The sequence below is a fragment of the Ovis canadensis genome, chromosome 13 (assembly GCF_042477335.2).
Source record: "Ovis canadensis isolate MfBH-ARS-UI-01 breed Bighorn chromosome 13, ARS-UI_OviCan_v2, whole genome shotgun sequence".
NCBI lineage: Eukaryota > Metazoa > Chordata > Mammalia > Artiodactyla > Bovidae > Ovis > Ovis canadensis.
Window position 1 is genome coordinate 67326835 of NC_091257.1, and position 26648 is coordinate 67353482.

Consider the following 26648-nt stretch of genomic DNA (forward strand, 5'->3'; position numbering starts at 1 on the left):
TCCCTGGTGGTCTAGTAGTTAAGACACTGTGCTTCCACTGCAGGGGTTGATGCCTGGTAGGGGAACTAAGATCCGGCAGCTAAAAAACAGGAAAACAAAAACAGTTCTTGTCTTCAATGAGCTCATAGCCCACAGGCAAACTTCTTTTTTGTGTCCCTAACTTATGCTAAACACTCCTTGAAAGCAGAATCTTCACTCAGCAAATGCCCAATACATGAAGAACAAGACTAACAATGCTTGGTTTAGAAACATATTGTAGTTTTCACTATACATGAGAAATTGAGAAAGCAATTCTTTTCCTCAGAGAGCCAACAGAGTAGAGTGAAAAAAACACTGACTGTGAAGTCACACGTACTTGTATATGAATCTTAGCTCTGAGACGACTACAGCTTAGAAAAAGCTCTTGGTTTTTATGTTTTGAGTTTTCATTTCCTTATCTTTAAAATAGCAGTGTCTCCCACTGATAACAGGGGACTGCTATGAGTACTATAAAAAACATAATGTAGGGAATTCCCTGGTGGTCCAGTGGGTAGGACCTACAACTAAGATCCCATATGCCATAGAGCATAGCCAAAAAAAAAAAGTAATATAAATGTAAATGTATCTACACGTAAAACTCCATCATAAAATCTAGTACACAGCAGGCATTTTCCAAGTTGTCCCTACACCTGTTCCTTATTCACTAATCCTTCATTATGACCAAAATGACCATTTATACTCGAATCATACATTTCTTTGCCTTAACTTTTCTGGCTTCAATTAAGCCCTCACCTTAACGTACACCTTCAAGATGAGGAACTCAAATTCTATATAACTCAATATCATAACATTCAAATTTGTAAGACTTTACACTTAAACTTTTCCCCTAAGAAGCATTCTATAGGTTCCTTGAACCTCAAAATTTGCACATATAGTGATGAGGATGAAAACAGTAATGCATTCATGTTGGTAGTAACAGCTCACTCTGTTCCTCACTTCTACAGCCACTCTGGGTTGTGATCAGCAGTTGGGAGCTTACTTTGGGGTTCCTGCTGCCACAAACTAGAAATCTTCGGACTCCTAGCAGCCTGGGGTTAGAGTATCCACAAACATTTAAACGAATTTTCTTCAGTCAGTGCCTGCTTCCCTGCCAACATTTCCATGTCTTGGGCCTTTCCTACTACAGATCCCTCCTGATCAAGAGCTCATCCCATGAGTTTCCTGGGCTGCGGCTTCCTCCATTTAGTTCTTCTCTCTCAATTCCCTTTCTTTCACCTACTACAGGCCCTACTACAACTTTCTCATTGTTAAATTATTTTTTATTTACTTTTAAAATTATTATTATTCCTCCACTATCATTTCAGTGAGGTGCTATCAGAAAGAACAAATAAATGTCTTTAATGTGGCATCATGAACCAGAAATCTGTAACTTGACTTTTCTTTTTTTTTTGTCCTACACTATTTTATGGTCATTTTTTGATGTCAGCACATACAATCTTACCTCACCCTCATTAATGATGACACTGTTCAGAAGCAGTGATGTACATTAAGTAAATAATAAAGAATTTGTTTAAACATAGAGCAGGAACTAAAGTTGAGAGAACAGGAAAAACAGAGAGCTAATGCTATGGTCAAGTCCTCTGCATTCTTCAAAGTTTAACAGCCAGCTCATGCTCACTTACTCTGCCAGCTGACAAGTCTTTCCTATGTACTCAAAGCTCTTACTCAACTTTTCTAAACTTTCATTCTTAAAAATGAAAGAATAGGCAAGGATTACCAAAGATAAACAGGAAAAGAAAATGACTGGAGGAAACAGGAATGATTCCAGGAAAAAAAATAAAACTTTTAAAAACTATCTTCAGAGATGAAACAAAAATAGAAGTAAAATCATAAAACAAGCAACAATTCTAGAAAATTTTTAAATAAACTGAAAATAATTCAATAGAAAGAGGCAGAGAAAAAGTCGTGAAAATCTCCCAGAAGAGAGACCTGAAAAAAGGAAACCAAAGAAAAAAAAGTTTGAAAACAGGCGAGAATAGATAAGAACATTATAAGAGCAATCCAAGAGGCCGAATTAGAATTTCTGAGAGAAAGAAGTAAGAAAATGGAGTGGAGAATATCATCTAAGAAAAACATAAGGCAATCATTAAACATGAAAAATATGAGTCTGCAGATTAAGGGGGCTAGGACTTTCCTGGTGGTCCAGTGACTGAGAATTCACCTTCCAATGCAGGGGACATGGGTTCGATCCTGACGGGGGAAACAGGATTCCACATAACAGAGAGCAACTAAGACCACATGTCATAACTAAGAAAAGCCCGTGTGCTGCAAAGAAAGATCCCTCATGCTGCAACCAAGAGCCAATGCAGCCAAATAAATATTTTCAAAAACAAAACAAAACAAAACAGATTAAGGGACCCATCAAGTACACCACTATGGAATTCTTAGAAAACAACTGACCCTTGAACAACTCAGGGGGTTAAAGGTACCAACCAGACCTCCATTACCACCACCAGTCCCCCACACAGTCAAAAATCCATGTATAAAGAATGCTTAAGAATCCATCTGCTAGACATAACAGAGAACAGACTTGTGGACACAGTGGAGGGGAAGGAGAGGGTGGGATGAACTGAGACTAGCACTGAAACACACGCAGTACCATACATAAAATAGATAGCCAGTGGGAATTTGCCATTTGACAGAGGGATCTAAAGCCAGTGCTCTGTGACAACCTAGAGGGTGGGAAGCGGGAGAGAGGGGACATATGTTGATGTATGGCAGGGACCAATACAACACTGTAAAGCAATTACCTTCCAATTAAAAATTAGAAAAAAAAAAAAAAGCATCCATCTGCCAATGCAGGGGACATGGTTCGATTCCTGGTCCTGGAAGATCTCACATGGCCTGGGGCAAAAATGCCCATGTGCCACAACTACTGTGCCCCAAAGCCTGTACTGCACAAGAAAAGAGAAGCTACCACAATGAGAAACCCAGGCACCACAACTAGACAGCAGCCCCCCCCCCCCCCAATCTGGTTGAAACTCGAGAAAAGCCAACACATAGCAAGGAAGATCTAACACAGCCAAAGGAAAAAAAATTCACATATAACTTTATATAGTTGGCCCTCCACATCCTAGGTTTGGCATCCTCAGATTCAACCATCATATGGTGCTATACAGTACATTCAACCATACCTCTTTGTATTGCACTCGACACTACTATGCTTTGCAGAAACTGTTTTTTACAAATTGAAGGTCTGTGGCAATCCTGCATCAAGCAAGTCTGTTGGTACCATTTTCCAGTAGCATTTGCTTACTCTGTGTCTCTGCACCCCGTTTTGTTAGCTCTTGCAATGTTCTGAATGTGTTCATTATTATTATATTTGCTATGGTGATCTGTGATCTTTGATGTTACTACTGCAAAAAGATTATGATTGACTGAAAGCTCATTTTTCACCAATAAAGTATTTCTTAATTAGGTTAGATTTTTTTTTTAGACTTAATGTAATTGCACAGTTAGTACAATTTTTTTTTTTTTTTTACTGTATCATGTGGCTTGTGGTATCATCATAGCCATACCAGGGATTGAAGCTGGGCCCTCAGTAGTGAAAGAGTGGAGCCTTAACCACAGGACAACCAGGGAACTCCCCCTAAACATAGCTTTTACACGTACTGAGATACCAGAAAAAAATTATGTGACTCACTTTATTGCAGTATTTATGCAGTGGTCGGGAACCAAACCCACAATATCTTCGAAGTATGCCTGTTATTTATTTTTAAAAATTTGTGTATAAGAGGAGTTCAAGCATGCAGTTCAAACCCGTACTGTTCATGATCAACTATGTATGGAAAAAAAGTTTTCAGAGAAATGATAAATTTCCTACAGGAAACAAAATGAGACTGAATTTCACATCCTATGATGAACAATGAATGCCAGAAAAAAACCGAGCAAACAAAGTTCAGAGGGAAAATATCCTGCAATTCAGAATTCTAAACCCAACCATCACTCAAACATGAGGGGAGAACAGACATCAGAAGAATCAGTTTATCTGCTGGGTACTCTTTCTCTTAAGAAGTTACTTGAGAATGAACTTTAGCACACACACAAAAAAGCTTTTAATTTTTAATTAAAAAAAGAAAACCAAGATCTAAGATCAGGGGGAAGGATACAACTTAAAAATGCAATGAGGGAAATCACAAGAAAACAGCCATGCAGATGACCTCAAGAATAAAAGACTAGAATGTATATGATTGACAGCATGGGGAACAGTAGGATAATAATAAAGACAGACCAAAAAAAAAAAAAAGACAAGAAAAAAGAAAATCAGGAACTCCAGAAAGAAAATTCCAGTTGAGCTATTTAAATTCCTAAAAGATGGTGCTATGAAAGCGCTGTACTCAATATGTCAGCAAATTTGGAAAACTCAGCAGTGGCCACAGGACCGAAGGTCAATTTTCATTCTAATCCCAAAGAAGGGCAATGCCAAAGAATGTTCAAACTACCATACAATTACGCTAATCTCACTTACTAGCAAGGTTATGCTCAAAATTCTTCAAGCTAGGCTTCAGCAGTAAGTGAACCCAGACCCTCCATGTGTACAAGTTGGGTTTCAAAGAGGCAGAGGAACCAGAGATCAAACTGCTAACATTCGCTGGATTATGGAGAAAGCAAGGGAATTCCAGAAAAATGTCTACTTCTGCTTCACTGACCACACTAAAGCCTTTGTGTGGATCACAACAAACTGGAAAATTCTTAGAGAGATGGGAATACTGGACAACCTCACATGCCTCCTGAGAAACCTGTATGCAGGCCAAGAAGCAACAGTTAGAACCAGATATGGAACAGCAGATTGGTTTAAAACTGGGAAAGCAGTATGGCAAGGCTGTATATTTAAATTAAATATATTTAAATTAAATGCAGAGTGAAATGAAGTCTCTCAGTCGTATCAGACTCTTTGCGACCCCATAGACTGCAGCCTGCCAGGCTCCTCTGTCCATGGGATTTTCCAGGCAATAGTACTAGAGTGGATTGCCATTTCCTTCTCCAGGGGATCTTCCCAACCCAGGGCTTGAACCCAGGTCTCCCGCGTTGTAGACAGATGCTTTACCGTCTGATCATGTGAAATGCCAGGCTGGATGAATCACAAGCTGGAATCAATACTGTCAGAAGAAGTATCAACAACCTCAGATATGCAGATGATACCACTCTAATGGCAGAAAGTGAAGAGGAACTAAAGAGCCTCTTGAGGAGGGTGAAAGAAGAGCGTAAAAAAGTGGGCTAGGCTTAAAACTCATCATTCAAAAAACTAAGACCATGGCATCTGGTCCCATCACTTCATGGCAAATAGATGGGGAAAAAGTGCAAAGTCACAGGTATTATCTTGGCCTCCAAAATTACTGCAGATGGTGACTGCAGCCATGAAATTAAAAGACGCTTGCTCCTTGGAAGAAAAGCTATGACAAACCTAAACAGCATATTAAAAAGCAGAGACATCATTTTGCCAACAAAGGTCTATATAACAGTCAAAGCTATGCTTTTTCCAGTAGTCATGTACAGATGTAAACTCTGGAAGGCTAAGTGCCGAAGAACTGACACTTTTGAACTATGGTGCTGAAGAAGGCTCTTGAGAGCCCCATGGACTTCAAGGCGATCCAACCAGTCAATCCTAAAGGAAACCAACCTTCAATATTCACTGGAAGGACTGATGCTGAAGCTCCTATACTCTGGCCCCTGATATGAAGAGCCGACTTACTGGAAAAGACCCTGATGCTGAGAAAGACTGAAGGTAAAAGGAGAAGGGGTTGGCAGAGGATGAGATGGTTAGATAATATCACCAACTCAATGTACATGAATATGAGGAAATTTCACAAGATGGTGAAGGACAGGGAAGGCTGGTATAACGTCCATGGTGTCGTAAGAGTTGGATATGACTTACCAACTGAACAATAACAATTGTTATTAACAATTCATATAACAATAACAATTCATAGTAACATTACTCACAACAACCAAAAGCTATAGACAACCCAAATGTCCACTGAAGGATGAATTAACAAAATGTGGCATATATACACAGTAGAAGATCATTTGGCCTTAAAAAGGATGGAAATTCTGATCCATGCTACAACATGAATAAACCTTGAAGATTATACTAAGTGAAATAAGCTAGACACAAAATGACAAATACTGTACAGTTCCAGTTACATGTGTACCTAGAGTAGTCAAAGCAGTCAGGGAAAGCAGAATGTGGTTGCCAGGAATTCAGGAAAAGGGGAAGCGAGGAGTTAGCTATAAAAGGTACAGGATTTCAGTTGAGGAAAATGAAGTTCTAGAGACTGCTGGTGGTGATGATGGTTGCAAAACAATATAAATATACTTAATGTCAATGATCGGTACACGTAAAACTGATTTAAATGGTTAATTTTTATGTTACATATTTTTGTACAACAAAGAAAAAAATATGTATATGAATACTTTAACATGTAACACCTTTTCAGTGCTGCTCTCTCATACCTTTTCCTTCTCCAAACTCCTGCCAGAAGAACCACTAGTCTGATTTCTATCATCATATCTCCTGGCAACCGAACTGTATCTACTTTTTTTTGTGTCTGGCTTCTTACATGTATCTGTGAGATTCATCCATATTGTTGTGCAGAGGTTCATTCCTCTCTATTGCTGAGTACAATTCCATTGTATGAATGTATCACAATTTATTCATCTTTTCACCTATTTTTAGACATTTAATTATTTCCTTTTTTTTTCTTTTTTGCTATTATAAATAAAGCTACAGTGAATATTTACATGCAAGTCTTTATGAAGACATATATTTTCATTTCTCAAGGGTAAATACCTAGGGGTATAATTTCTGGATTATTGGATACATGTATATTTAGCTTGTAGAAAATACTCAATGATTTTCCAAAACTGTAGTGCTGGTTTACACTGCTGTTTAAAACTTGGAATGATGGGTAAGTTGATAATGAAAATCTGCTTTGCCTTTTTAATACAAGTTGTTGTTTAAATCTATACAGACTGAGTACTGAATTCTTTGAAACTCTCAATGCATCAGCTCTTCAACAAGGATCCATATCAATGTCAACTAAAAAAAATGCACAATGTGAGTTGTGAGTTAAGTTTTATTTGGAGCAAAATGCCAACTATAACCTAGGAGGCAGCAATTCAGGAGCTCTAAGAAACCCTTCTGAAGAGGTGGTAGGAAGGTCAGTGTATTATGTGATTTTGGTGAGGGCAGAATACATGCAATCAGGCACACATTTCTGCAGAACGTTGCTGCCAGTCTCGTAAAGGTGACTGCTAGCCACAAGGAGCACATGTCACCATGAATGATTTTAGTGCTTTTCTAGATACGAGGAGATGCAAGAAGTGGGCTCATAAAATCTTTTCCTGAAAATATCTACCTGAAGGCGTGTTCTGCCAGTTTTTCCCAGAGCACAGAGTGCCTCATTCCTTATCTCCAACCTGAAAGGATTCAGGGTGGGGTTGAAGGTCAGCGGTTGTAATTTGATCCTTGCAGAGGCAAATGGCAAGTGCCAATTTGTAGTTGACATCAGGATCATCTCGGCTCTACCCAGAGAAACTTTGATTCAACAAGGGCAGGACAGCAGGGTACAGATATTTTGGTCTTTTATTTCTGAAAACTCTTTAAGTGATCCTGATTCATGACCAGGTTGAGAACCAGTGTCTTAAAATGATGAAAATTATAACATTTTTAAGCATTAAAAAAAAAAACACACACCCTACTCTTGGGACTTCCCCAGTGACCCAGTGGCTTAGACTCTGTGTTTCCAATGCAGGGGGCCTGGGTTTGATCCCTAGTGGAGAAGCTAGATGCCACAGGCCACAACTAGGAGTTCTCATGCTGCAACTCAAGATCCTGCATACCGCAACAAAGACTTGACACAGCCAAATAAATAAATAAATATACTCTTAAAAAAAAAAAAAAAGAAAACCTACTCTTATAGCCTGGAAATTAAATGGGAGTGGGAGAAAATATGATTTTAGCTATATTTTGCGAAGACAATAATTTGGGTGACAAATGTTTCCTTGTACTTCAGGTTTTACCTCTTTAGCTACTTGAACTGCATCATCCATCAACACTCATTGGAATTCCATTGAAAACCTTTCTCAGTTGTGCCACCTGCAACTAAAGAAAAAAAAAACCTTTAGAAAGATGAAACAGCCCTATTTAAAGAGCACTGGTTGTTCTGGGGGAGAGCGGTACACTCTATCAAGATATCTCACAGAGATGTATTGAACATTCCAGGAGTCACAGTACAAAGCTTCATCTTAAATAGTTAATTCAGATCACTGACGAGCTCATGAGAACAGAATTCAACAATATATTAGGTCCTTATTGTAGGAGATAGGATGGAACACTCCTCCCTTGTCCAAAAACCTGGACTATTCCATGGTAGGGGTATTTATGTACCATAACATTCCCATAGGGGACATTTGGCAATGGCTGAAGACAGTTTTGATGAACAAATCATAGGATGGCCCTTCCAAAACAAAGAAGTATCCCCAAAGGCCAAAGCTGAAAACCCCAGCATTGGTCAAAAACACCCTCGGGTCTAACCTCTGCAACCTAAGTGTCTAGTTAAGTGTCTAAAGCCAAAACTATAAACCTCCTTAAGCCTCAGTTTTCTCCCTTGGAAAAAGACTACAGAGTCTGCATTCACTATTCTCTGCCTTTTCTAATTCCAGCTTCAGCAGCTGGAAGTTCACAGTTCATGTACCATTGAAGCCTGGCTTGGAGAATTTTGAGCATTACTTTGCTAGCGTGTGAGATGAGTTCACTTGTGCAGTAGTCTGAACATTCTTTGGCATTGCCTTTCTTTGGGATAGGAATGAAAACTGACCTTTTCCTCAGGAACCAGATATCAAATTGCCAACATCTGTTGGATCATTGAAAAAGCAAAGGAGTTCCAGAAAAACATCTACTTCTGCTTTGTTGACTATGCCAAAGCTTTGACTGTGTGGAAAATTCTTAAAGAGATGGGAATACCAGACCACCTGACCTGCCTCCTGAGAATCTGTATGCAGGTCAAGAAGCAACAGTTAGAACTGTACATGGAACTACAGACTGTTTTCAAATAGGGAAAGGAGTACATCAAGGCCGCATATTGTCACCCTGCTTATTTAACTTATATGCAGCAAATATCATGAGATGTGCTGGGCTGGATGAAGCACAAGCTGGAATCAATATCAGTTCAGTCCAGTCACTCAGGCATGTCTGACTCTAAGATTGCTGGGAGAGATATCAACAACCTCAGATACACAGATGACAACCACCCTTACGGCAGAAAGTAAAGAACTTAAGAGCCTCTTGATGAAAATGAAAGAGAAGAGTGAAAAAGTTGGCTTAAAACTCAACATTCAGAAAACTAAGATCATGGCATATAGTCCCATCACTTTATGGCAAATAGATGGGGTAGCAATGGAAACAGTGAGAGACTTTATTTTGGGGGACTCCAAAATCACTGCAGATGGTTATTGCAACTGTGAAATTAAAAGACGCTTGCTCTTAGGAAGAAAAGCTATGACAAACCTAGACAACATATTAAAAAGCAGAGACATTACTTTGTCAACAAAGGTCTGTCTAGTCAAAGCTATGGTTTTTCCAGTAGTCATGTTTGGATGTGAGAGTTGGACTATGAAGAAAGCTGAGCACCAAAGAATTGGTGCTTTTGAACTGTGGTGTTGGAGAAGACTCTTGAGAGTCCCTTGGACTGCAAGGAGATCCAACCAGTCCATCCTAAAGAAAATCAGTCCTGAATATTCATTGGAAGGACTGATGCTGAAGCTGAAACTCCAATACTTTGGCCACCTGATGCAAAGAACTGACTCGATGGAAAAGACCCCGATGCTGGGAAAGGCTGAAGGCAAGAGAAGGGGATGAGAGGATGAGGTGGTTGGAAGGCATCACCGACTCAATGGCCATGAGTTTGAGTAAACTCCGGCAGTTGGTGATGGGACAGGGAGGCCTGGCGTGCTTCAGTCCACGGGGTTGCAAAGAGTTGGACATGACTGAGCTGAACTGACTGAACCCATCAGAAGAATGTCCACAAGTTGATCATGCCCTCTTTAAACAATTACTATAAAACTTCTCACTATCTTCCTCAAGTTGGGACACACGGTTTTAAGGGCATTAGCCCACTATGGGCCCCTTTCCCTGGCGAAATAATAAAGCTACCCTTCACTACTTCACCCAAAATTGCAGCACCAGTGTACAGAGAAGCTGAGCTTTTGGGATCACTTTCAATTCTTTTGGGCATATACCAGAAGCAGAATTGCTGAATCATGTGGTAATTATATGTTTAATTTTAAAAAATATCTCCAAAACGTTTTCCACAGCTGCTATATACCACTTTACATCCCCACCAACAGTTTACAATGTTCTAATTTCCCCACATCCTCACCAATACTTGTTTTCTGGTTTGTTTGATAGTAGCCACCCTACTCATGTGAGCAGGACAGACACTTTATGTCCTAGCAGACACAAAGCTTTACTGCTCAGAACCCTCTTCAAAAAGGGACTTCTTATTTAGTTGTGGAGACTGGTAAGCTGACAGCTTCCTGCTGTTAATCCCTTTAGAATTCACCTTAGCTTTCAAATAGAGGGTTATCCTTTCCTCAGGACTCGTTGTCCCTAGCCAACGAGTGGACAATGCGTGGTGGTACAACGGTCTCGACTTTTCAAACCAGTCAATTTGGCCATCTGGGCTGACAGATTTTGTCATGTGTGCACTGCAGTCTGATGGCCTTCCATGCCCAACCTAATCTGTTCTGCCACTTCACAGGCATTACTCCTCAATATGCCCTTTGCTTTCCTATTCCATCTCAATCTAATTCCTGGAGAACCCAACTGGCACATATATTAAGTGTACTACTTACACTGATGAAGTAACAAAAACCACTGGGGAAAAATATGCCTCCCAATTAAATAAACTAAAATGTTAACGATGGTGAGACCTCTGCACTATTTAAGTATTCCTTATTAGTGTTAGTTGCTCAGTCATGTCCAACTCTGTGTGACCCCATGGATGGCAGCCCGCCAAGTTCCTCTGTCCATGGAATTCTCCAGACAAGAATACTGGAGTGGGTTTCTCCAGGGGATCTTCCAAACCCAGGGACTAAACTGGCTCCCCTGCACTGCAGGCAGATTCTTCACCATCTGAGCCACCAGGGAAATATTCCTTAACCACCATCTATTACTGATACATAATAATAAAACCATTAGAAGATGCTAAATTCTGCTCCTAAGGAAATATTCTAACGGTAGGATAAACTGGTATATTTTGTACACACTGTGCCCAAAAATTCACTAAGGAGTGAGTCATAAACAAATTGCTGGTGTTCTTTAAAAAAAAAAAAAAAAATTGCATATGCCCAGGTACCAAGGAACGAAAAGATCAGGCACTGGGCTTCACAGACTTTTCATAGGGTTCCTCATTTGTTTATAAAGACTTTCAGAAGAGACAATGGAGCCTGTTCATTCACCCTCATGTTTTCATAGATGAGATCAATGCCCCAGATAGGATGAGGGAAGAACATTTGTTGGCCTTGTTTCTCAATGCCTATGTCCAAAGAATGCTCAAACTACCGCACAATTGCACTCATCTCACATGCTAGTAAAGTAATGCTCAAAATTCTCCAAGCCGGGTTTCAGCAGTACACAAACTGTGAACTTCCTGATGTTCAAGCTGGTTTTAGAAAAGGCAGAGGAACCAGAGATCAAATTGCCAACATCCGCTGGATCATGGAAAAAGCAAGAGAGTTCCAGAAAAACATCTATTTCTGCTTTATTGACTATGCCAAAGCCTTTGACTGTGTGGATCCCAATAAACTGTGGAAAATTCTGAAAGAGATGGGAATCCCAGACCACCTGACCTGCCTCTTGAGAAACCTATACGCAGGTCAGGAAGCAACAGTTAAAACTGGACATGAACAAGAGACTGATTCTAAATAGGAAAAGGAGTACGTCAAGGCTGTATATTGTCACCCTGCTTATTTAACTTATATGCAGAGTACATCATGAGAAATGCTGGGCTAGAAGAAGCACCAGCTGGAATCAAGATTGCCGGGAGAAATATCAACAACCTCAGATATGCAGATGACACCACCCTTATGGCAGAAAGTGAAGAGGAACTAAAGAGCCTCTTGATGAAAGTGAAAGAGGAGAGTGAAAAAGTTGGCTTAAAGCTCAAGATTCGGAAAACGAAAATCATGGCATCTGGTCCCATCACTTCATGGGAAATAGATGGGGAAACAGTGGAAACAGTGTCAGACTTTATTTTTTGGGGCTCCAAAATCACTGCAAATGGTGACTGCAGCCATGAAATTAAAAGCCGCTTACTCCTTGGAAGGAAAGTTTTGACCAACCTAGACAGCATATTGAAAAGCAGAGACATTACTTTGTCAACAAAGGTCCATCTAGTCAAGGCTATGGTTTTTCCATTGGTCATGTAAGGATGTGAGAGTTGGACTGTGAAGAAAGCTGAGCACCGAAGAATTGATGCTTTTGAACTGTGGTGTTGGAGAAGACTCTTGAGAGTCCCTTGGACTGCAAGGAGATCCAACCAGTCCATCCTAAAGGAGATCAGTCCTGGGTGTTCTTTGGAAGGACTGATGCTAAAGCTGAAACTCCAATACATTGGCCACATCATGTGAAGTGTTGACTCACTGAAAAGACTCTGATGCTGGAAGGGACTGGGGGCAAGAGGAGAAGGGGATGACAGAGGATGAGATGGCTGGATGGCATCACTGACTCGATGGACGTGAGTTTGGGTAAACTCCGGGAGTTGGTGATGGACAGGGAGACCTGGCGTGCTGCAATTCATGGGATTACAAAGGGTCGGACATGACTGAGCAACTGAACTGAACTGACTGATGTCCATTTCTCTTTCCAGCTAAAGGGATAATATGTCTAAATGTAGGAAGCACATTAAACATACAATTCCAAAAAGGGTAAAGTAAGATTACCCCAAGAACTGTTTAAAATGTGTCTCTATGAAAAATTGAATGGTGGCATCCAATTCCACCAATCCAGGCAGTGAGCAAGTGCTGACTCCCTCAGTGCATGAATAGACACAAGCCTTTACCATCTTAAAGAAACTTTCAAACGAAATCTCTAATGCCCTCCATTCCCAGCTATCACTTTCTCCCCTTTCCTTCCCTGCCAATCTTCTCAACAGTACATTTAGTGTCCTGCCAGGGGCCAGCGTGAGGAATTCCGCCCATGGCAAAGGTCATGAGGAAGGAGGCTTGGCATATGCAAAGGCGTAATCAAACCTCAGGAAACCCCCTGTTCCCGAGCATCTACCCCAAAACCAGAGTCTGTTTTATGCTCTCCCCCATAACCGTTTTTCTCGGAGAAGGAGTAAATGTGCAGCTCCAAGGCAATAAAAATTCTTGGGCGTGACAAGAGTGTTTCAGCTTACGGACTCCTCTGAAGGTTATCTAGGCCACCTGTATAGGTTCATCTGGCCACATGTGATTGTTTACAGCCTCCCAATCTAAGAGGCATGAGATGTTTTAGACTTACTGAAGGCAAATTCTTTTGGGGAGTTAGAAATTATTAGTATAGTGGGTTGGTTAGGAATTATATTGGTGAAGGGTTTTTCATTTGTTGTGCTAACAATTGCTGCTAGTCCCTGTCCTGGGTGTGACAAGGGTGTCTTAGGTCAAACCTCTCTGCTGACAGACTAGCTTGTGAGACAGGATTATCCATACTGCCACTATGCACATGATTGTTTACTACCTCTTAACCATAAACAGCACAGAGAGTTTTGGAGTATTTTGAGAGTCTTAATTAGCATAGGGCTTTTTCTTCTTGTTGAGTCAATGATTGCCTCCATATCCTTAGGCACCTGGGGATATATTAATCAATGTATTTGGAATATAGTAAAGGAAATATGGTAGTTTTTGATGTTAGCAATACTAGACTTTTTGAGTTAATGGATTTTCTCTTTTGTAATAGATCACTGTACTTTGTTATAAATCACTGTGTCCTTGCTATGTAAAAATGTAACTTTATCACCATCTTAAGACTAAATAGATCTTAAGGGGAGCATTGGTGAAAGGATTTTCATTTGTTGGGCTGATGTTTGCTGCTAAATCTCCATGTTCCCTACCCTTATAATGAATATAACTAGCATATAGGAAGAAATAAGTATTAACATTTAAGCATATAGGAGAAATAAGTATTAGCCTTTAAGATTAATCATGTTAACCTTGGGTTAAATAAATTCCTTTCTTGATTGTAACTCACTACACCCTCACCCTATAGGAGGGTAACTTTATTTGGAGGGTGGTGCCTGATTTAAGAAAAAACACCCTTGGAAAAAATAAGTTTTTGGTTATCAGAAAGAAAGGATCATAAAATCCCTAAGACCTTTTTATGTGAAGCACCTGATTTTGATAAAGGTCAGGACTGCTGACCACCCTCCCCCCCCACCCAGTGACTCTGTATTCATCCCTATGTGTAACAAAAGGTATATAAGCAAACCTAAACATAAAGAAAATGGATCAGTTTCCGAAAAGACTGATTCCCCCATGTCGCTTCTTTCTTGCTCCCGTTTCTCTGGCTGAATTCCTATCTGGATTCAGCCTCCTTTTCTCCACTACACTATCTCCTACTACACTATCTGTTTCTAATCTCTCTATATATCTGTAATTAAATATGTATTTTTCCAAAGATGCCGACGCCGTCCCCACCTTCGAATTCCCTGGATCCACCAGGGCTGGACCCCGGCAGTGTCCCTCCTCCTCTACTTCATACCCTTTGACATACACTCTCACTTTGTCTCCATAGGAACTCCTCTTGATAAACAGTCAACAACAATCTTCAAAGATTTCATAATCCTTATTTATACCACCAAACTGAATCTGACCACTGCCACAAGTCCCATCATTACTCAACCAGAATCAACAAGCTGGAATCAACATTACTGGGAGAAATATCAAGCAGCTCAGATATGCAGGTGATACTACCCTAATGGCAGAAAGCAAAGAGGAACTACAGAGCCTCTTGAAGGTGAAAGAGAAGAATGAAAAGGCTGGCTTAAAATTCAACATTCAAAAAACTAAGATCATGGCGATGAATTCAACATTTAAAAAACTAAGATCATGGTGATGCTTGCTCCTTGGAAGAAAAGCTATGACAAACCCAGCCTAAGCATATTATAAAGCAGAGACATCAATTTGCCAACAAAGGTCCATATAGTTAAAGCTATGGTTTTTCCAGTAGTCATGTATGGATGTGAGAGTTGGACTATAAAGAAGGCTAAGCACTGAAAAATTCATGCTTTCAAACTGTGGTGCTGGAAAAGGAGACCAAACCAGTCAATCCTAAAGGAAATCAACCCTGAATATTTATTGGAAGATCGATGCTGAAGCTCCAATACTTTGGCCACCTGATGTGAAAAGCCAACTCACTGGAAAAGACCCTGATGCTGAGAAAGACTAAAGGCAAGAGGAGAAGGGGCTGCCAGAGGATGAGATGGCTGGATGGCATCACCACCTCAATGGACATGAATTTGAGCAAATTCTGGGACATAGTAAAGGACAGGAAAGACTTGTGTGCTGTAGTCCATGGTGTCATAAGAGTTGCACACAACTTAGTGACTGAACAATAGTAGATAAAAATCACCATCTATCCCAGGACCAGCAAACTTTTTCTGTGAAGAGCCACACAGTAAACATTTGGCTTTGGAGGTCATATGGCCTTTGTCACAGCTACTGAGCTCTGCTGTTGTAGCATAAAAGCTGCAACAGACAAAAGGTTAATTGTAGCTATAGTTTAATTTCATTTCAGAACACTGAAATTTGAATTTTACATAATATCCATGTCATAAAATATCATTCTTCTTTTGATTTGACTTTTTCCCAACCATTTAAGGATGTTAAAACAACTCTTAGTTTGTGGGCTGTGCAAAAACTATCAGTTTGCAAGCTCTGGTCTTCCCTTTTACCAAAGCCAGAGATCCTAGGTGTCCCAATTCCTTCTTCTCCCTTAGTCATAAGAGTCAATCATTACCTCTAGCAAAGTACTTGTCACACACTATTCTAAGTGTTTATGGCCTCCTTCAACTGACAGTAAGATTCTTGAAGCTAAGAAATATGTCTGTTCTAAGACGACAGTTTCTTTTTAGTTTGGCTCATTCTTGAACTTAACAGTAACGTTTTAAAATGCATTATCTAAAGGCTCAGGCAAACGTGGAACATATTTATTAAGTACAAATAATAATGATCTTTATTCAATGCTTCAGTAACTGCTCCACTTGTTTTCTGGGTGCTTTTTGTGCTTTTCAAGGCCTTGAAATGCTGTATAGGTCTTGAAACAATGAATTTGAGATGCCAATACAGTGGCTAGTTACCACTACAGTTGGGTCTATGAGCAGCCTTTATGCCTTCTACACACCTGTCCTTTCTAAGTGGCACCTTCAACCATAATCACATCTTCAAAGTCATTCAATTAAAGAAAGAAAAACAAGGCATAGTAAAAGGAAAAAAATTAATAAAAGACATAACCAGACACATCTAAAAAAACAGTAGCTCAACAAAGACTGTAATAATAACCATTTGTTAATGCTTAGTATGTGTTAGGCACTGTATCAAAGTATATAATGCACAGTATTTAACATATCTTCAAACAAGCACAGAAAATACACGCTTCAATTTGCAGATGAAGAAACTGTGGCACAGAACAGTTAAATAACTTGTCCACAGTCAAACAACTAGTAGGTGACAGGACTGAGACTCAAACTGAGGTATGCTGGTTTAGTCGCTAAATCATGTCTGACACTGTCACCCCATGGACTACAGTCCACCAGGCTCCTCTGCATGGAATTTTTCAGGCAGAATACTGGAGTGGGTTCCTTCTCCAACCCAGGCACACATGATTCCAAAATCTATGCTCTCACCACTGGCAGAATAGGGCCTATAACCAAGGTACATCAATATCCACTAGAGGAAAAGCTTCCTTCAGAAGTAAAGTTTCAAAGCTCTACTTAAAATGTATCATACTTGTCATATAATTACAAAACTCCTAAGTATGGTGCAATGTACACAGACAGTGAGGCTTTCTAATCACTGTCTGACTAAATAAACTAGAAGAGTCAATTCCTTGGTATAGCAGAACCTCTTACTCTAAAGATGGGAAACAAAATCTTATGGCAAATTAGAACACTCCCATGGTTCCATTTCCTACTGTTAATAGAGCCATTGTCAGGAAGTCCCATGCGTACTATAGCAACCACTGGTCTTGCTATTCACCAAGTTTCTGCCTTTTTGCTTCCTCAGGAAACAGACAAGAAAACCAGCCTCCTGATGTTTTTTAAAAGAGGAAGCTGCCATTTAAAACTGAAAATTAATAAATGAATATGTAAAAGTAATTTTATATTTTGGATGACACCCAATATTTCCGTATATTAAACTCAATCTTTAAAGCACACAATCTTATCTTTTTTTATCTTCAAATAAATCTCTTTCAAGTGCACATAATTGTGGTAGAATTCAGTTCCTTATAGCTGTAGGACAATGGGCCCTATTTCTTTGTTACTTCTTATTCAACTGTGGCAGAAGAGGGCATGAGAAAACGGTCACATCCTAGGTCTTAGGGGAGAGTCACTAGGATAGGCCACTAAGTGAGAGTCCTTGACTTTGTACAGGGAAGAATTTAACAGTAAGTCGGAAGCAGAGTGAAAACAGATTTATTCAGGGAGAATCACACCCCGCAGATAGAATATGGGCTTGTATCAGAAGGCTACAGGGTCCTAGGAGATACACATTCCATAGACAGAAAGTGGCCCATCTCAGAAGGTGAGATAAGAGTGGTTAGTTTTTATGGGCTATGTACCTCCAAATATTGGGGGGAAGCAGTAGGGATTTCCAGGAATTGGGCAACTGCCCACTTTTTGGCCTTTTGTGGCCAGCCTTCGAACTGTCCTGGTACTGGTTGGGTGTGTTATTTAGCATAATACATTATAATGAGCATATAATGAGGTTAAAGGTCTACTGTAAGTCATCTTACACCATCTTGGGCTTAGTTGGTTCTAACTAGTTTTTGTCATATCCTCAATGGCTATGTCATTCTTTGACAGTTGGGCCCTGCCCGCTTCCCTCCTATCACACAAGGGCCATTCTCAGCTGCTAGAGGTCATCTGCAATTCTCGTCATATGGACTCTTTCATCTGCAAAGTCAGCAATGGAAAAATCTCCCTCTAATTCAATTCTTCTCATGTTTTAACTTACCCGACTCTTTCTTGCTCTGACTCTGGACCCAAATTTTAAGTTAGGCCTTTCTGCATAATCTCCTTTTATTGACTCGAAGTCACTTTTATTAGTAACTTGATCACATCTTTAACATCTCTTTTGTAATGTAACATTAAGCACCGAAATAAAATTTCAGCAAATTCACAGGTCCAGTACACATTCAAGAGAAGGAAATTCTACACAAGTGTGGGTCATCAGGGGTCATTTTAGAGTTCTGTCAACCAAAGATAGACGAAGACTTCTTAGATTGGATACAAGAAGCATGAATCATTTTTAAAAAAAGTAATTAATCTGTGGCTTCCCTGGTGGTTCAGTGGTTAATAATTCACCTTGCAATACAAGGACACTGGTTCGATCCCCAGTCTGGGAAGATCCTACATGCTTCGGGGCAACTGAGCCCATGTGCCACAACTAATGAGCATGCACTCTGGAGTCCACAAGCGGCAACTACTGAAGCCATGCACCACAGCCACTGAAGCCCACATGCCTAGAGCCTAAGCCCTGCAACAACAGAAGTCATCACAATGAAAAGCCCTTGCATGGCAACCAGAGTAGCCCCAGCTCGCAGTGAGAGAAAGCCCACGTGTAGCAACGAAGCACAGCACAGCCAGGATAAGTAAATAGATATCTTTTCAAGTGATAATTTGAACTTCATCAAAATTACAACTTTCTGCTCTTTCAGAAACACCACTCAGTTCAGCTGCTCAGTCGTATCCAAATCTTTTTGATCCCATGAACTGCAGCACACCAGCCCTCCCTGTCCATCACCAACTCCCGGAGTCCACCCAAACCCACGTCCATTGAGTCAGTGATGCCATCCAACCAACTCATCCTCTGTCATCCCCTTTTCCTCCTGCCCTCAATCTTTCCCAGTATTAGGATTTTTCAAATGAGTCAGCTCTTCGCATCAGGTGGCCAAGGTATTGGAGTTTCAGCTTCAACATCAGTCCTTTCAATAAACACCCAGGACTGATCTCCTTTAGGATGGACTGGCTGGATCTCCTTGCAGTCCAAGGGACTCTCAAGAGTTTTCTGCAACACCACAGTTCAAAAGCATCAATTCTTTGGAGCTCACCTTTCTTTATAGTCCAATTCTCACATCCATACATGACCACTGGAAAAACCATAGCCTTGACTAGACGGACCTTTGTTGGCGAAGTAATGTCTCTGTTTTTTAATATGCTGTCTAGGATGGTCATAACTTTCCTTCCAAGGAGTAAGCGGCTTTTAATTTCATGGCTGCAATCACCATCTGCAATGATTTTGGAGCACAGAAAAATAAAGTCAGCTACTGTTTCCCCATCTGTTTCCCATGAAGTCATGGGACCGGATGCCATGATCTTAGTTTTCTGAATGTTGAGCTTTAAGCCAACTTTTTCACTCTCCTCTTTCACTTTCGTCAAGAGGCCCTTTAGCTCTTCTTTACTTTCTGCCATAAGGGTGGTGTCATCTGCATATCTGAGGTTATTGATATTTCTCCCGGCAATCTTGATTCCAGCTTGTGCTTCATCTAGCCCAGCGTTTCTCATGATGTACTCTGCATATAAGTTAAATAAGCAGGGTGACAATATACAGCCTTGATGTACTCCTTTTCCTATCTGGAACCAGTCCGTTGTTCCATGTCCAGTTCTAACTGTGGCTTCCTGACCTGCATACAGATTTCTCAGGAGGCAGGTCAGGTGGTCTGGGATTCCCATCTCTTTCAGAATTTTCCACAGTTTACTGTGATCCACACAGTCAAAGGCTTTGGCATAGTCAATAAAGCAGAAATAGATGTTTTTCTGGAACTCTCTTGCTTTTTCCATGATCCAGCGGATGTTGGCAATTTGATCTCTGGTTCCTCTGCCTTTTCTAAAACCAGCTTGAACATCTGGAAGTTCACAGTTCGTGTACTGCTGAAACCCGGCTTGGAGAATTTTGAGCATTACTTTACTAGCGTGTGAGATGAATGGAATTGTGTAAGTAGTTTGAGCGTTCTTTGGCATTGCCTTTCTTTGGGATTGGAATGAAAACTGACCTTTTCCAGTCCTGTGGCCACTGCTGAGTTTTCCACATTTGCTGGCATATGGAGTGCAGCACTTTCACAGCATCATCTTTCAGGATTTGAAAGAGCTCAATTGGAATTCCATCACCTCCACTAGCTTTGTTTGTAGTGATGCTTTCTAAGGCCCACTTGACTTCATACTCCAGGATGTCTGGCTCTAGGTGAGTGATCACACCATCATGATTATCTGGGTCGTGAAGATCTTTTTTGTACAGTTCTTCCGTGTATTCTTGCCACTTCTTCTTAATATCTTCTGCTTCTGTTTGGTCTCTACTATTTCTGTCCTTTATTGAGTCTATATGTGCAATTAATGTTCCCTTGGTATCTCTAATTTTCTTGAAGACATCTCTAGTCTTTCCCATTCTGTTGTTTTCCCCTATTTCTTTGCAGTGGTCACTGAGGAAGGCTTTCTTATCTCTTCTTGCTATTCTTTGGAACTCTGCGTTCAAGTGGGTATATCTTTCCTTTTCTCCTTTGCTTTTTGCTTCTCTTTTCACAGGTATTTGTAAGGCCTCCTCAGCCATTTTGCCTTTTTGCATTTTTTTCCTTGGGGATGGTCATGCTCCCTATCTCCTGTACAATGTCACAAACCTCCATCTATAGTTCAACAGGCACTCTATCAGATCTAGTCCCTTAAATCTATTTCTCACTTCCACTGTATAATCGTTAGGGATTTGATTTAGGTCATACCTGAATGGTCTAGTGGTTTTCCCTACTTTCTTCAATTTAAGTCTGAATTTGGCAATAAGGAGTTCATGATCTCAGCCACAGTCAGCTCCTGGTCTTGTTTTTGGTGACTATACAGAGTTTCTCCATCTTTGGTTGCAAAGAATATAATCAATTTCATTTTGGTGTTGACCATCTGGTGATGTCCGTGTATAGAGTCTTCTCTTGTCTTATCGGAAGAGGGTGTTTGCTATGACCAGTGCATTCTCTTGGCAAAACTCTATTAGCCTTTGCCCTTTACTCCAAGGCCAAATTTGCCTGTTACTCCAGGTGTTTCTTGACTTCCTACTTTTGCATTCCAGTCCCCTATAATGAAAAGGACATCTTTTTTGGTGTTAATTCCAGAAGGTCTTGTAGGTCTTCAGAGAACCGTTCAACTTCAGCTTCTTCAGCATTACTGGTCGGGGCATAGACTTGGATTACCGTGATAGTGAATGGTTTTCCTTGGAAACGAACAGAGATCATTCTGTTGTTTTTTAGACTGCATCCAAGTACTGCATTTCGGACTCTTCTGTTGACTATGATGGCTATTCAATTTCTTCTAAGGGATTCTTGCCCACAGTAGTAGATATAATGGTTATCTGGGTTAAATTCACCCATTCCAGTTCATTTTAGTTTGCTGATTCTTAAAATGTTGACATTCACTCTTGCCATCTCCTATTTGATCAAATCCAATTTGCCTTGATTCATGGACCTAACATTCCAGGTTCCTATGCAGTATTACTCTTTACAGCATCAGATCTTGCTTCCATCACCAGTCATATCCACAACTTGGTGTTGTATTTGCTATGGCTGTCTCTTCATTCTTTCTGGAGTTATTTCTCAACTGATCTCTAGTAGCACCTACCGACCTGGGGAGTTCATCTTTCAGTGTCCTATCTTTTTGCCTTTTCATACCGTTCACAGGGTTCTCAAGGCAGGAATACTGAAGTGGTTTGCCATTCCTTTCTCCAGTGGACCACATTTTGTGAGAACATTCCACCATGACCTGTCCGTCTCAGGTGGCCCTACATGGCATGGCTCATAGTTTCACTGAATTAGACAAGGCTATGGTCCACACGATACCTTAATACTAACTGATGTTAAATATGCTTTCACTTGTAAACCTTGTTAATACTTTCTGAGGGATAGAAGGGGATATAAGGAAAGTTTCAGTTGCCACAATCTGTCCTTAACTTTAACTTGTTAGACAAATATTTCTAGAGTTCCTACTATGTGTCAGATACAGGTATAAATATTCCTTTACTATAGGGCCTTAATCATGGATGTTTCCCCAGCATCTATCAAAAGAAACTTCTGTTTTAATAGTGTGGTAAATGAGACTCAAGTGATGAACAAATAAACAAGTAGTAGATGGGCAAGGTAATTTCAGAGCATGATAATCACTATGGAGAAAATAGAAAAGAATTAATACCACATACTATGCAGCTGTTTACAAATGTGGAGATTTCTTATCAGCAGAGTCAAGTGACACCATCAGCATGGCTTGGTGGTAAAGAAGGTATCTCTGTAGGCAGATAGATTTGTTGGGTTCACAACCCTGCCTCCCTCACTCCCTGTGTGGCTCTGAACAAATTATTTCACCTTCCCCGCCTCCTCTTTCCCATCCCCTTAACAGTATTTATCCCGCATGAGGTGAATCAAAGATTACAGTTGATACATGAAGTGTTTGGTGCTGTGCCTGGCAACCCAGGAAGCGGTCGGTAACTGTTAGTAAACAGTACCGTTGGTCATGTTAAGAAAACTTAGGGACCAGAAAAACAAGCAGCAAAATTATAAGAAAACTTTTGTTTACTTGCTTGCTGGTTTTTAAACATTGACAAATGTAGTAGTATTTGCTTCCTGTAAAAGTCTCAAGCAATATTCAAGTTGTATTAAGTGAAAAGTGAAAGCCTGCCATGTTTTCATTTGCCTTTCCTGGTTCAGTATTGGATCAATAGTTCACCCAGTTGCTGACATTTGTATTTAATTGGTAAACCATCTTTGCCCATTTTTCTAATAGAGTATTGGTCTGTTTCTTTTCTGTAGCTACTCTCTCATTCTAGGATGATATTAACCCTTTCCTGACACACTGTTGCAAAACTGCAGTTCATCATCTAGTTTTGCTTATATTATCTTTTCAAGCAGTCACATTTTATGCAACCTTTTCCTTCCTGATTTTGGCCTTGTGTAATGCTTTACCTTAAATAAAGATGAGTAAACTATCTGATTTTAGTAAGATCTGCAAGTTAAGAAACATTTTTACATTTTTTAATGTTTAGAAAAAATAGAGTACTATTTCATGATCTGAAAACTATATGAAATTCAAACTCCAGTGTCCACAAATAATATCAAATGCAGTTGTACTCATTCATTTACATGTTGGCTATGTATGGCTAGCTTCATCATTACAATAGCAGAATCAAGTAGCTCCTTGTATACGTGGTGCTTAGAGCTTCACACTGCTGTTCAGTGTACCACAAATCACAGTGACCAAGTTACAAGTCAACAGCATTTTGAGTGCCACACACACATATTGGCATACTGCAATAGTTTTTTTTTTTTTCTAAATTACCAGTACATAGCTGCCAAGTTAAAACAAGAAAAGAGAGAAGTGGACTCTTTTCAATGCACAGTGGACAGTGTGGATTATTTTGCTAGCAAGTCAGATGAGAAAACATTGTTTATTATGCAATGACACTATAGCTTGTGGTAAAATAATTCAATATATATAAACATTACCAGACTAAGTAGTCATCTCAATATTCCCAATTCACAGGAAAGCAACAGTCAAAAAAAGTAGAAAATCTGAAGTAGAATATCTCATCACAGCAGAATTTCTGGAAGAAAGAAAGGGAAGGAGTATAAAAAAAAAAAATTAAGCTGCAACAAAAGTAAATTTCCAAGAAGCTCATTTGTTAGCCAAGCAAGGAAAGTAATTTGCTAATCGTGAGTTAGTAAAAAGCACCTAGGAGTTCCCTGGCTGTCTGGTGGTTAGGATTCTGTGCTTCCACTACTGGGGTCCTGGTTTGATCCCTGGTCGGGAAACTAAGGTTCTGCAAGCCAACTAGCATGACCAAAAATAAAAGCAAAATAAAATAATGCTTGAGAAGGCGATGGCACCCCACTCCAGTACTGTCACCTGGAAAATCCCATGGACGGAGGAGCCTGGTGGGCTGCAGTCCATGGGGTTGCTAAGAGTCGGACACGACTGAGCGACTTCACTTTCACTTTTCACTTTCATGCACTGGAGAAGGAAATGGCAACCCGCTCCAGTGTTCTTGCCTAGAGAATCCCAGGGACCGGGGAGCCTGGTGAGCTGCCGTCTATGGGGTCGCAGAGTTCGACACGACTGAAGCAACTTAGCAGCAGCAGCAGCAGCAGCAGCAGCCAGAGCTCAAGAAATGTATTCAGAGAAACTAAGCTTGAGATTGTTATTAGCCTTTCAGCAAAACCAGCTGCTCCAAAGGTTGAAGACAATGGGAATAAAATTTGTCATCTTTTTTTTAAGGCAAATGATTTCAAGTAAATTACCCTGTCCGTTCATGAGTTAGACGTTACTAATACAGCTCAGCTGCTGTTGTTTACTCAAGGAATTAATGCCAAGTTTAAAGTATTTGAAGAATCAGCTTCTATGAATAGTCTGTGTGGTGAGAAACTGAGGAAATACTAATTCGGAACAAGCTGAAATAGAAAGATGAGTTATAACTGATGATGTTTGTAAAAATATATATGGAGTAATAAAAAGGCTTAGTTGGATAACTTAGAAAGCTTGTGAAGATATAAGGTGGCTGTTTATTATTTTTCATCAGCAGGTACTCTGGAAAATATCTAAATTTATCATGTTACTGAATGAACCAATAGTGTCAATGGTGAACTTAATTCGCTGTTATGAGCTAAATCACTGTCAGCAACTGAAGCAGAATAACCTGTCTTGCCTGCTCATGCAGGAGTTTTATGGCTTAGCAACTGTGAAGTTTTACTGTGATAAAATTTTTTTAAAGCTCGGGGCTGAGACTCCAGTTTCAGAACACTAAAACCTTTTCAGTCACTATTATCACTGATGGCTCTGAAATTTAGCTTCTGTTGTAGGTTTTATAATATTTAATAAATTCAACCTAACATTATAGGGTAGAACTTATATGTGAAATCTAAATTGTAGTTAATTCATTTAGACAAAAGCTATTATTCAAATTGTAAGTAATGTCAAACCGCTTCATACATTTCCAGTGCTGTCAAAAAGTTAAAACAAAAAGTGAGATTTCAATTCTCAATAAGTTTGCAGTGAATACATATTTTAGATTAAATTATAATTCTGGAAGCATTTTTAAGACTTTAAGGCAAGTGCAAAGAAAATTTTCCATGTCTCAAAATCTATTTAACAATGTAATTATGGCACTGACATCTAACCTTCAATTGGAAGTAATTAATCTACAATGTAATGATACACTAAAAGGCAAATACTAAGGGAAAACTACAATTCTACAAATGCTTCCCAACATATTAATATGCTCAATTAAAACCATATGCTTGTGGGCTGATTTCAATTGGCTATACACATCTATGTGAAGATATTTCCAAAGATGAAATTCGTAAAATCTCATTATAGATCAGCAATAACAGATGAACATTTGCGATCAATTTTGATGACAGGAAACACTAACTCTGAACCCCAATTAAGGAAAATGTATCATCATTTTTCTCATTAGTGTACCTATATTACAAAAAGTGTACTCAGCAGTAACAGTAATCATTATTACTATTATCATATTTGAATTTCATCAGTAATAAATTTGTGGAAATATATTTTCCCTCGTTATAAAGTACCTACATAAGAGCCTCAATTTTGCTTTTTGGACTGCAAAATCTAGAATGTTTACTCTCTGGCTCTTCACAGAAATTGTCTGATGACTATGCTTTGGAGAAAGGTTTTCTTTAGCCTAAGCATATAAAAGCACTACCTCTATTTCTTCCAGGGACAGGTAAAAACTTTTATCCAACACAAACAGGACCCGGGCCTGGTTGGTTACATGAAAAAACACAGTAAACCAGGTAATCAAAATAAATATATATACATGTAACTTAAATATTTGATTTTTACTTAAACCCATTTACTTTCATACATAGCGTTTTAAGTACAGATATGTTAATTAATGCTTCACACGTTCTTTCCTGCATAGATCATCATGTCCCTAATACATATCTATGATTTTAAATTTCAATTTCTTTAGAGTGGAACAAAAACTTAGACATCTGTGAGACAACTGAGCACAGAAGGATTAGTAAGATTTTATGGTTCTTTCCCTTAATCTTTTAAAGTATCAATGCCCAAAACTAGTAAGAAAGTGGGGAACTAGTAAGAAAAAGGGAGGAAGGGACTCGTATTTATCCAATTCTTTCAGGATCATCAACTTAACTTTCTTAAAAACAACTATTTTATATATTTCATTGGTTTATGGAATATTTAATTAGGTTACAATAAGTATAACTGGCAGGTTTAGAACACACTGATCCCTGAAAGTATAAATTCAACTAGTGATTGCAGAAGGCAAGGTATACTAGAGAGTAGTCTATCAGCCATGAGTGTTCAGATTATTTTAAGAATCATTCAGTATATTCTAAAGAA

At 39.5% G+C, this 26648-nt stretch overlaps 1 protein-coding gene across 26 annotated transcripts in view; it reads right to left on the bottom strand.

Annotated features, from left to right (window-relative positions):
- Window positions 1-26648, bottom strand: part of PTPRA (protein tyrosine phosphatase receptor type A) — a 167530-nt gene that overhangs the window by 111900 nt on the left and 28982 nt on the right. For 6 of the 26 annotated variants that reach the window (XM_069548161.1, XM_069548145.1, XM_069548154.1 and 3 more), the window contains exons 2-3: window positions 23765-23862; window positions 8062-8143 (exon numbers count right to left, since the gene is read on the bottom strand). The exons of 5 other annotated variants lie outside the window; for them this stretch is intronic. Coding sequence is in view for 6 of the 21 variants with exons in the window: in XM_069548145.1 (XP_069404246.1) it covers window positions 8062-8091 (30 nt within the window). In the remaining 15 variants the exon portion in view is untranslated. The remainder of the gene's footprint in view (window positions 1-8061; window positions 8144-23764; window positions 23863-26648) is intronic. 15 more of the 26 variants (XM_069548144.1, XM_069548141.1, XM_069548159.1 and 12 more) reach the window with 3 other exon arrangements.